At 34.0% G+C, this 12,092-nt stretch overlaps 2 protein-coding genes across 8 annotated transcripts in view; one reads left to right on the top strand and one right to left on the bottom strand.

Annotated features, from left to right (window-relative positions):
* Positions 1–2,032: 2,032 nt before the first annotated feature.
* bbip1 (BBSome interacting protein 1) lies at positions 2,033–10,488 on the bottom strand. 7 transcript variants are annotated; one of them, XM_087303258.1, is made up of 4 exons: positions 5,483–5,615; positions 5,362–5,401; positions 4,607–4,670; positions 2,035–2,554 (listed from the first exon to the last, which is right to left on the bottom strand). In XM_087303258.1, exons 3-4 carry the CDS (start codon positions 4,650–4,652, stop codon positions 2,382–2,384), a joined length of 219 nt encoding a protein of 72 aa, XP_087159384.1. In that variant the 5' UTR covers positions 4,653–4,670; positions 5,362–5,401; positions 5,483–5,615; the 3' UTR covers positions 2,035–2,381.
* The window catches only part of shoc2 (SHOC2 leucine rich repeat scaffold protein), a 40,267-nt gene continuing 37,971 nt past the window's right edge, over positions 9,797–12,092 (top strand). The window contains exon 1 of the mRNA XM_087302755.1: positions 9,797–9,900. The gene's annotated coding sequence lies outside the window, so the exon portion shown is untranslated. The remainder of the gene's footprint in view (positions 9,901–12,092) is intronic.

The raw sequence follows: 12,092 nt of genomic DNA, 5'->3' as shown, positions 1-12,092 counted from the left end.
TTCAGATGCGCTCTGGCGGAGATGTTCACTGTTTCTAATAGCGATCTCTCAATAATATCCAGCTGCAAACTCAACCGCCATCAGATCGACGTTCGTCAACAGATTTAGGGTGTTTTACTGTATTTTACATTTGTGTGTATATTTTTCAATAGTAGATATTTCATAGTAGATACTATGTCAGATCAGTTTAAAGCAGTAGTTGCTCTTTTGCAATGTCCCTATTGTTCCATATCCATCTGTGGTTCTCTTAGAATCAGTTTGAAATAAAAAATAAACACAATTATAGATAGTATAGTTTTATATATAATTAAATGTGAATAAAATTATATATTTGTTTATGAAATGCTAATAGAAAATAATAGAAGGCACAACAAATTTATTATATATATGTTATAATAATATAATAAGATATAATATAATGTAATATGATATAATAAAATATATTATAATAAAATATATTATAAAATATAATATAACAAAATAAAATATAATAAAATATAGGGGTGACGCAGTGGCGCAGTAGGTAGTGCTGTCGCCTCACAGCAAGAAGGTCGCTGGGCCACTGGTTTGAGCCTCAGCTCAGTTGGCGGTTCTCAGTGTGGAGTTTGCCTGTTCTCCCTGTGTTCGCGTGGGTTTCAAAATGAATGAATGAATGATAATAAAATATATTAAAACATAATATAATATAATGAAATATAATAAAATATAACATATTATTATATAATATAATATAAAAGGTCATATAATAAAGGTTAAAATAAGCATTTCATACAAACGTTTTAAAGCTAATGTCAGACAGGTGGGCCTTCAAAAGTTGATCGGAGAAAGAAGTGGGCCCTGCGGTGTAAAAGGTTGAGAAGCCCTGTTCTAAAGTATGGCTATATTTCACAAGAATTCTGACACAACAACGTGAAGCAGACGCTTTACAAAAGTTGCGTTTAAGGGGGAAACACTTCAAACTGGATGAAACATTAGAGGGCTCGTGGAGTCAACTTAAAGGCAGAGGAATGCACTGTCTTTGACAGCTCGCAACATCATTTAGCATTTTTTACTGAGTACATTTGACACCAACACTCTGCTAATAATATTGTCGAGATAATACTCTGATTAAGAAGTCTACCATATATTACCCTGAAGGACCACCCGAGTCAAGAAATGCAGGACGTTTTTTTTTTTCCATTCGGCATGCGCTATCAAATTCCAATAAAACAACAACCAGGAGATGCAACATTAATTGTTTTATACTGAAACTTTTCTTCTAAAAGTGCTTCCTTGGTCTTATCTATATTTCTTTGCACGTTAAACACACGTCGGCCACAACAGGAAATATTTAAAAAAATGCAACTGCGTTCATTTTTTTAAACGTGTTATATGTCAAAAACTATTCGCATGTGTTAACGCGTTCATTTTGACAGCATATATATGTGTAAATATATATATATATATATATATATGTGTAAATATATATATATATATATATATATATATATATATATATATATATATATATATATATGTGTGTGTGTGTATATATATATATATATATATATATATATATATATATATATATATATATATATATAAATATATATGTATATATATATATATATATATATATATACACATACATACATACAGATTGTGACTTTTGAAAGAATTACAGCGCATTGTAAACGTTTATAATTACCATTCGTTGAGTCTCCCCGTGCAGTTTTATAGAACGCTTAAACCAGGAAGCTGCTTTGCCTGACGTTACACTTAACAAGTGATTAGTTGCCAAGCAGAAGTCAGTATGGATTTTACAGAGTAGATTCAAACAAGTCTCAACCTCAATCGGAATGAATGCTCCGTTTCTAATATAATTAAATGAGTAATTTTTTTTATATTTAACAAATACAAAGTTTAAAAGAACAGCATTTATTTGCAATATATACTTATTGTCTTATAAGATTATAAATATTTTTACCAGTGCTTCCGATTGATTAAATGAATCCTCGATAAACACATTTAAAAATAATAATGAAAAAAGAAATATACTTTTAAAATATTTATTTAAATACAACATTTACAAAGTTGGACGTCTTTAAAAAAACTTGAAGAATAAACCCTGTGCATAATCCCAATCTCATGGATTAACTTTAATAACCATTTTATTTAACAAATGCCCACTTTCGAAATCACTTCAGTTGCTTTTAGCTATCTGATATCTGTAACATTTCTAAAAAATAGCTTGTTTTAATATTTATTTGAACACACAAATATTAATTAACCTCACGCGTAGATATGAATTCTACCAAACTCAAACCCTTGAATTCTGACTGACTATATTCAGCGTATGTGGTTGTGAATGAAGCGTGTACTTGATCCTTCAGAAGTGAACACTACTCTGCCTTCTCAGACGGCGGCTGCTCCTTCAAAGCCAGTTCCTGTTGTCTGATGATCTCCTGAGCGTCTTTCTGCATCTTCTCCAGCTTCTCCAGAGTCACAGACTTCAGAGGCAGCAGTTTAGGTTTGCACAGGACCATAGTGGGAACATCCTCCATGGAAAGCTGACCTGCGCGACCAAACAATACATGCAATAAGTGTGTGTCTTTGTGTGTGTTTGCTACTATACAGCTGGACTTTTGGTGTTATTCTTAGTGGGGTTTTTGGTGTTATTCTTTGATTTTCAATTCAATTCATCTTTATTTCTTTAGCGCTTTTACAATGTAGATTGTGTCAAAGCATCTTAACATAGAAGTTCTAGAAAATTGAAATTGTTTTTAAATTGTTTTTTCAGAGTCCAAGTTCCGTTTAGTTCAGTTCAGTGTGGTTTAAATTTCACTGCTGAAAGTCCAAATACTGAAGAGCAAAACCATTGATATGCAGCTCCTCAAGTCCCAATATTAAAGAGATCTTAAAGGGATAGTTCAACCAAAAATGAAAAATCTGCCATCATTTACTCAACGTTTACTTGATTCAATCCTTTGGGAGTTCCTGTCTTCTGTTGAACGCAAAAGAAGATATTTTGAAAAATGTTGGAAACCTGTAACCATTGACTTACATAGTATTTGTTTTACCTACTAAGGATGATGCTAATGGTAACCAGTTTTCAGCTTTCTTCAAAATATATCTTTTTTTAACAGAATAATGATTTTAAACAACTTAAGGGAGAGTAAATATACATGGTGTGACTACATTTTCATTTTTGGGTGAACTGTCCCTTTAAGAGTCCACTCGAAATTCTCAGTTTCTCTGGATTTGAGCTTTATAGTTGTATTTTTGAGTAAAATTTGTTTTATTCAGTAAACATTGATGTATTTTCCTTTCGAATTTTAACTAAAAGTGTCAAATGGAGCATTTATTTTGCACGATCGCCTCAGAGTAAGAAGGTTGCTGGTTCAAGCCCCGGCTAGGTCAGTTGGCGTTCCTTTGAAAAGTTTGCATGTTATCCCCGAGTTGGCGTGGGTTTCCTCTGGGTGCTCCGGTTTCCCTCACAGTCCAAAAACATGCAGTACAGGTGAATTGGGTCAGCTAAAATTGTTTGTAGTGTATGGGTGTAAATGAGTGTGTATGGAGGTTTCCCAGTGATGGGTTGCAGCTAGAAGGGCATCCGCTGCAAAAAACTTATGCTGGATAAGTTCGCAGTTCATTCCACTGTGGCATACCCAGATTAAAAAAGCTGAAAATTAATGAATAACAAAATGGTGTGATGTTTATTTATTTTATTTTAGACGTAATAAGAATGTTTTATAATGAGATTTAAGGAATAAATCTGACCAATTGTCATTTTCTGGAGAAAAAAAAGGCATTTTAATTTTAACAAATGACATTAATTTTAATATAATAAATGACCAAAATATATTTGACATTTTTTCAAAAAACAAAATAAATAACAACATTTTGTCTCAACATTTTATCTCATCTCAATCTAAACCTAGTAAATCCAGAAAAACTAAATTTTCATGTGGTCTCTCAATTTTGTCATTACTGTTTCTTGCTACTTGACTGGTTAAAATGTATTATTAAAATGCCTGAGAAGGAAGTATTGTTTAGTGTGATTATCATTCCCTTTTGTCCATTGTCATATTGTTTTATAATTACACCTCATGAAAATAATGTTCAGTGTCTCAGATAAAGCTGTACGTTTAAGTCACTTTAACATACATTTAAAAACTTGCCGCACAAAATCTTCCCAAGTTCCTAATTAAAATAGTTTATTAAACTTTTGTATCTAAAAGAAAAGAAACTAAAAAAAATGAGGACATTCCCTCCCAAATCTCTAAAGCGCTGCCAAAGTTCCCAAGCGTGCTATATGTAACACATTATGAACATTCAATCTGTTTCACTTTTATAACGCAACATCTGTGCAAACTAAAATATAAGTAAACCAAAAAAAAAGTATTATTGTGATATTTCCATATTGATTTTGTTTATAGTTCAATTAAAATTATATAACAACAGTTATGTTTTTTTTTTTTTTATTTAAAACAGATTATTTTTTCAAGTTACCAGTCACTGGCAAGTGTGGCAGAATATTATCCTCGACTACAAGTTTGCTGGCAAAACAAAACAGCAGTAATGGATAAAAAAATTAAATAAATAAAAATATATATAAAAAAAACACCTTGTTTAGGCAGAACTTCTCGAAACATTGACTTCACCTCCGGCATTGTGCTTCAGTAAGACACCTGTTAATGGAGAGCAAAAGACCATCATTATATGCATTAATATAAACGATTTCATTGATATCCGAGTAAATGTAAATTCTCCCACACACATTTGGAAACGAGACCACTTGAATTTTATTCATCCCCCCACAATATCAATGTTTTAACTTCAGAAGAGTTAAAAAAAAATACATTTTGGTGGAAAAGCTGATTTTTTTTAAAAGCAAAAAGTAACAACTTTTACTACTATTATATTTATTCTGATGAATCTGAAGAAAAAGCTTTAAATTACAACAACAACGTTATGAAACAAATATAAATATATAACTATAATATATATAATACATATATATTTATTTATTTGAGTATGTGTTGATATTTGTTTCATAATTTGTTTCATGTTGTCATTTAAAGCTTTTTGCGTGTGTGTGTGTGTGTGTGCGTGTGTGTACATACATACATATATATATATATATATATATATATATATATATATATATATATATATATATATATATATACCTAGTGCAATGAAACCTACTTAGTCAACATTATCACATACATCACATAAAGATGTATAAAAACGTCTTAAACGCTAATCAAACTCTTATGTTAATTCCGAGGTAAAACACAAATGTAAAACGTTTTGCAACACCAGCTATTTTCTATCATCGTAGCGAGTAACAACAAGCGGTAGAAGGAAGGACGTTACCTGTGATAAAATACAATTATCTGTCTGTGTTGATAATATGCTGTAAATAAACACAAGCGTCTATCGTTACTATACTTCGGTTGACGGATTTACCGTTTATCTCATCAGCTGTTTTACGTACTTCCGGTTCCGCGAAACAACGGGTCGCTGCCGCCGCCTAGCGACATTGACGGGCTATCACACACGAACAAAAACCCATATAGGATGGAAAGGTCAGAATTGAGAGGTGACTGGATGCAGACCTGTTGCAGAGCAATCTGAGCTGCGTCCAATGCTTTTTAATGCGCTCACCTATCCCCACCCCTAATCTTACCCGTCATAGTGACGTCATTCGCTCTATTGATTGCATTAGGCTCGTTTGACTTGGCCAAAATCTGCGCAGAATCGATCACCGGTGATCACCGCAAGATGCATGCCGGTTAGAAATGTGTCCGCCTTGCCTTCGCCTCGCTCTGATGTCACACTGACGTGCGCCAAAAAACTCTCGCGATCGCGAGGCGGGTACCTCGGATAGAGCAGTCGGCCGCAGTTGCTCTCAAAAGACTGCGCTACCAAAAGCATGATGGGAAACGACTGGCTGACGACACAGCTTAATGCTGATTGGATGAGACTGACACATTACACTTTATTATCTTGTTTTACTAAGGTTTATACCTGGATTTGTTGAATACCTTTTTTGTATTTTCGTTGATAATTAAAAAAAAGTCATAAAGAGCATTACATATGGCTATTTATTTAGATTTACACACAAACAAAAACAAAACACATCTTTGTAAAACATAACGTGACCTATCCAATATAACTAAATGTTATTAATAAATCATTAGGATGTGTGTGTGCTGTATTTTATTTCTCTCTCAGTTTTAAGTCCTGTTTGTTGTCATTTTCACTTTTTGTATGTTTGTGTGAATTTTGTATTGTAATTTTTATACAGCGTTATTCAATGAAAGTCAATCCAATATATACATATATTCAGACATACAAAGGTAATCAGACTGTTTTGTCATTATGCCTCATCTTTGTGTGGTTTCATATGAGAAGTGAAAAGGGTGTAGTAAACAAGACACACACACACACACACACACACACACACACACACACACACACACACACACACACACACACACACACACACACACACACACACACACACACACATATGTATATGTATGTGGAGTCAAAAGTCATGTTTAATAGACCAAGAACATTTCCACAGTTTTTCCTACAGTCTAATAGTTTTTATTCTGGAGAAAGTATTGGGCTATTTATTTTAGTCTGGCTGGAGTAAAAGCAGTTTATATAGACCTAATAAGCTTGTCAATATAATTAACCCCCTAAGAATTTATTTGTCAAACAAACATTTGTCATGACTTGTCACTCAAAAGCATCTTGCTATAGCTCCTTCATTTATATTGTAGCCAAATTAGGTTTCTTGAAAGTTTTCTTGCTGTATAAGCTGTTTATTTTGTTATTCTTTTAACGTTTGTTGAATATACAGAATTATATTTTTAATACACCCTTTTAGTTAATGAGCTGTTCATCTTCTGTAATTCTGACCATCTCTGTAAAAACAGTGATATTTCTATTGCATCCACTCCCACATTAAAAAATACTATAGTAATGTATACTGTAGTGCTTTTGAACCATGTTATAAAATAGCCTATTTAAATTTTATATTTCTGGTATCACAACAACTATAAACACAACACAATACTGAATAAACATGTTAAAAAATGCAGTAATATTTACTATAAATCACCATAGTATTTTTTCATGAGGTCATTCGTCTGCGATAAAAAACGCGTACGAGATCTCCGCCACTGGTGACGTTTCCAGGTGGCTAAACAGCGAGATTCGGCAGGTGTCCGACTTCTGATGTAATTTTTGAGCCCTCCTCTTACTGCGCACGCCTGCTCTCGTTTACAATGCAGTCAAGGCGAGGCGCACCTCAAACGAGCCTATTGTGTCTGACATTGCATCGCTGAGTGATTCAGTCTCAGCTTGCATTATAAAGGCTGCATCCAGATACTATGGCGTCAACAATATGAAAGCATGGATCTATCCTGCCTTGTATCAACGGTTCAGGCTGGTGGTGTAGTGGTGTCATAGAATGAATAAATAAATAAATAGCATACAATACAATATACAGTTAAGGTCAGAATTATTAGCCCCCTTTGAATTGTTTTCTCTTTTTAAAATATTTTCCAAATGATTTTCAACAGAGCAAGGACATTTTCACAGTATTCATAATATTAAAAAAAATCTATATATTTTTTTCTTCTGGAGAAAGTCTTATTTGTTTTATTTCGACTAGAATAAAAGCAGTTTTTAATTTTTAAACACATTTTAGGGTTGAAATTATAAGCCTCTTCTAGCATTTATTTTTTCGACTGTCTACAGAACAAACCATTATTATACAATAACTTTTCTAAGTACCTAAACCTGCCTAGTTAACCTAATTAACCTAGTTAAGCCTTTAAATTTCACTTTAAGCTGTATAGAAGTGTCTTGGAAAATATCTAGTCAAATAATATTTACTGTCATCATGGCAAAGATAAAAAAAAATCAGTTATTAGAGATGAGCTATTAAAACTATTATGTTTAGAAATGTGGTGAAAAAAACCTTCTATCTGTTAAACAGAAATTGGGGGGGAAAATGAACAGGGGTATATATTCTACCAGAAAAGTACATTATCTGTCTCTGAAATAAGAACATAAATACAGTTAATGGAAAGAATTTTATCCCAAAAATGTCTAAAATTGACTGATGGTTTATTTCTGTGAATTGTTCTGTAAAGGAATATGTCATTCATTTGGTTCTCAGATTTTTGTTCTTCATTAAAAATTTGCCCTTGTCATTGCCCTTGTTCTCAGCCAAATTTGTTATGCTAAAACTTATATATATATATTTGTTTAGAGAAAAAAAATCAAAAATAGCTAGTTTAAATTGTAATAATTCACATCAGTTGATTAAAAACATTAAATTGTAAATAAATTCTACGGATATATGATACAAATAAATGTGTCCCCATGTTTCTGTCAGTCCTGTAACATTAGCATTAAATTTAACACAAAGTGCGTACAATACACCTTTAGGGCCGTGACTTGGAAGTGACATCATTTGATGGAGGAGAGGCTGACAGTGATCATCAAGGATGCATTCTGTCATTGAGTTGTATGTTTTTATGCTTTTTTGTATGATTTTTTTGAGGATGACAAGCTTAAATCAGGCCTTGTCACATTTTTTATAAGTGAAAATGTATGTTTCTGGTAGAATGTCCCATATATACAGTATGTACACACACACACACACACACACACACACACACACACACAGTTGAAGTCAGAATTATCATTTATTATTCATTAATTATTATTTACTGTCATCATGGCAGAGATAAAAAAATTAGTTATTAGAGATGAGTTATTAAAACTATTATGTTTAGAAATGTGCTGAATTAAAAAAAATAGAACAGAAATTAAACAGATATTGGGCAAAAAATAAACAGGAGGGCGAATAATTCAGGGGGGCTAATGATTCTCTGCAAAAATGAAAAGGATAGTAAAGTTTTTAAAAACGTTGTTATTTACTCTTCACATTTATTATTTACCCAAGGTTCCATCATGTTTCTTTGATTAAATAATGGTATTCAAAGTTGTGGTATTCTTTTTGAATCACCCTGTATATATATATACATACATGTCTGACTGAATAAACAATCTCTAGATTAAAAATACATATTATAATTATACTTATTGTAGATTAAACAAACAAACAAACAAAATCTATTAAAATGACTATCTAATCATTGAATAAACGAACAATAAAAATAAACTCTTTCTTAAAGTCTTTATTACTATATAATTCTTACAGCTAAATAAAATTGTGTTTGACGTATTTGTTTAATTTGCGTTTGAAATTATTTGCTGCCAGTATAGACTGCATCAAATAATATAGCCTAATATAATTATTATTATGTTATAAAGAAATTAATATTATATTATCCCCATTGCGTAAAGCTTTTTGAGTGTCTAGAGTGCGCTACATAAGGAATTATTATTATTATTATCATTATTAAATTATAATTACAATTGTATTATTATATTGTATTATAGCTTTGGATTATTATATTTAAATAAATCATATAATTATAAATATCATATTCAATTACTTAAAAAAACTTATTCCTGGACAGTTGTTATAATTAATAATGGTGTGCATATGTTGCAGTGTTTTGACGACATTATTAGCAGCTTCAGTATCTCTAAACAGTTGCACTTTTAGCAACAGAAAATAAATATTTGGGTTATTCTGTTTCGTGGCAATTCGTCCATTTCTCTTCTCTCTCTCTCCCCACTGAGGACTCCCATGGCATTTTATTGCGTCCGATATTTCCCAAACACAAATAAAGCGGAGCTCCAGAAGTCTCGTGACGCGTCGGTACTGCGTGCGTGTGACGCGCGTCGGGGAAGGAGAGCGCGCTGCAGCACTGCTGGAAAGGAGGAGGAAACAGGGATGGCGGAGTCACACCTCTGAAGGTAAAGCATTTTCACGGCTCTCCGCGGCTCACAGTCGCACCTTCCGCGGCGCGGGGTTTGTGTTCGGCCCGGGGAGACTCCGCGGTGGGCGGTCGACGCGCGCTAGACGCACCGCTGTCCGTGTCCGGTGCCTCTGAAAGCACTCTTTTGTTCAGTCCTGGAATGGCCGCTGCTTTATGTGTGTGTTGAATGTGTTTTCTATTTTTTACGTATTCCGTAGGCTTGAGAAAAGAAAGAGGAGGGATTGTGCGTGTATGTGCGGGGGAATGAGGAGAAAGGTGCCGCGGAAGCCAAGTATGCGCGCGGAATGCGACAGTAAACAAAAGAGTGATTTGTCCCAAAATGGTCATAGAGTCAGAGTCAACAAAGCTTTATTGGCGTGATAGTTAACATTTACGACACTGCGAAAGCGTATTAGATTACACGCATGCATATTTAACAAAATACAAATGAAGTTGAGGTGAATGTAGCGTGAAGAAAGAGAGACTTGGTTGAGAAATAAAAGGCAAGGAAATATACCTTTATCAGTGTCAGTTCATCAGACAGAGCACGACTGCTGCTGCGCGCTCACGCACACTCTAGCGATTCGTAAACGAATTGTTCTGTTGACTCGGATCTTTTCAGTGATTCGATTAAACTGTATACAGAGAATTGCACTGAAATTCCATACTTAAATACTATAACTATGTAGTCTAACTGGAAGGGCATTAGCTGTGTAAAATCTGTACTGGATAAGTTGTCGGTTAATTTTGCTGTGGTGACCCCTAATAAATAAATGGACTAAGCAGAAGAAAAATGAATGAATGAACTATGTAGTCCATCTATTTACAAAAAGGCATGTCTTAATACACAAACCTTATTAAAGATCAATTACTTATTTACTTTTCTGACAAGATTTTGAAATGCACATCTGATTGACACTTTGCTAAGGCCAGGGGAAAGGATATGAGCTGATGCTGGCTGTCAGGACACTTGATAATGGCAAATATGGTACATTGGGATCACCACACAAATCTTTTAGATTAGATTAGATTAGATTAGATTCAACTTTATTGTCATTACACATGTACAAGTACAATGCAACAAAATGCAGATTAGGTCTAACTAGCAGTGCATTTGCAGCAAGTGCAGGATACAGGTATAAGTTATAAAGTGCTATTATAGGAAAACTATGGTGATATTTACAGATAGATGTACTATCAACATTTTATACAGGTTGTATTAGCTATGAACAGAGATTTACAATAAATATATGTACAGATTGCTATTAATAATCAGAAGTGTCCAGATAGATAAGCATAGTTGCAAATGTACATGTACAGTAGGTGTGTACATAATTACAAATGTCCATGTGCTGAGGGTATATACAGTCCAAATAAGTAAACCAGTGCAATGTAGTGCAATGAATATGTGCAAATCTCAAATGTGCAATATTAAACAGTGCAGTGATAGTGAGGAGTATAAGTTAGAGGAGAGTGAGGGTGTATTGGGGGCAAAAGAGTCAGTGAGGGGCAGAGTTCAAGAGGGAGACAGCTCTGGGGAAAAAGCTATTCCTCAGTCTGCTGGTTTTTGTCCGGGGGAACCTAAAGCGCCTGTCGGAAGGCAGTAGTGTCCTTAAGAATACTGCGTGCTCTGCGCAGACAGTGTTTCTTCTGGATGTCCTCTATGGCTGGCAGTGTGGTCCCTGTGATGCGTTGGGCAGTTTTTACTACCCGCTGCAGTGCCTAACGCTCAGCAATAGAGCAGCTTCCATACCAGACTGTGACGCAGTTGGTCAGGATGCTCTCTATTGTGCAGCGGTAGAAGTTCACCAAGACGGCTGATGAAAGCTGGTTCTTCTGAAGTTGCCTTAAAAAGAATAGGCGCTGGTGAGCCTTCTTGACCAGGCTGGAGGTGTTGGTGGTCCAGGAAAAGTCCTTTGAGATGTGGGTCCCCAGAAACTTGAAGGATGAGACCGGCTCATAGGCTATTCGATTGATTTGTATTTATAACAGAGATCTAGCAGTCACAAAGTCCTTATTTAAATTGTTTACCAATTGGCCTAAACAATTTGATCACAAATCAAACTGCACTTTATTTTGAACTCATTTGAAGACTATATGGAATACAAAAAAGGGACTTTGACTGATTGGATCTGACCCTTTGACTTTATTTATTATTTTTTATTTAAATGTATTTATTGATTGGCTTAT

Source organism: Danio rerio, chromosome 22, assembly GCF_052040795.2.
Source record: "Danio rerio strain M-AB ecotype USA chromosome 22, GRCz13ab, whole genome shotgun sequence".
In the NCBI taxonomy this organism is placed as follows: Eukaryota; Metazoa; Chordata; class Actinopteri; order Cypriniformes; family Danionidae; genus Danio; species Danio rerio.
The sequence above is the reverse complement of the archived record's forward strand: the minus strand, read 5'-3'. Positions and strand labels throughout refer to the sequence as shown.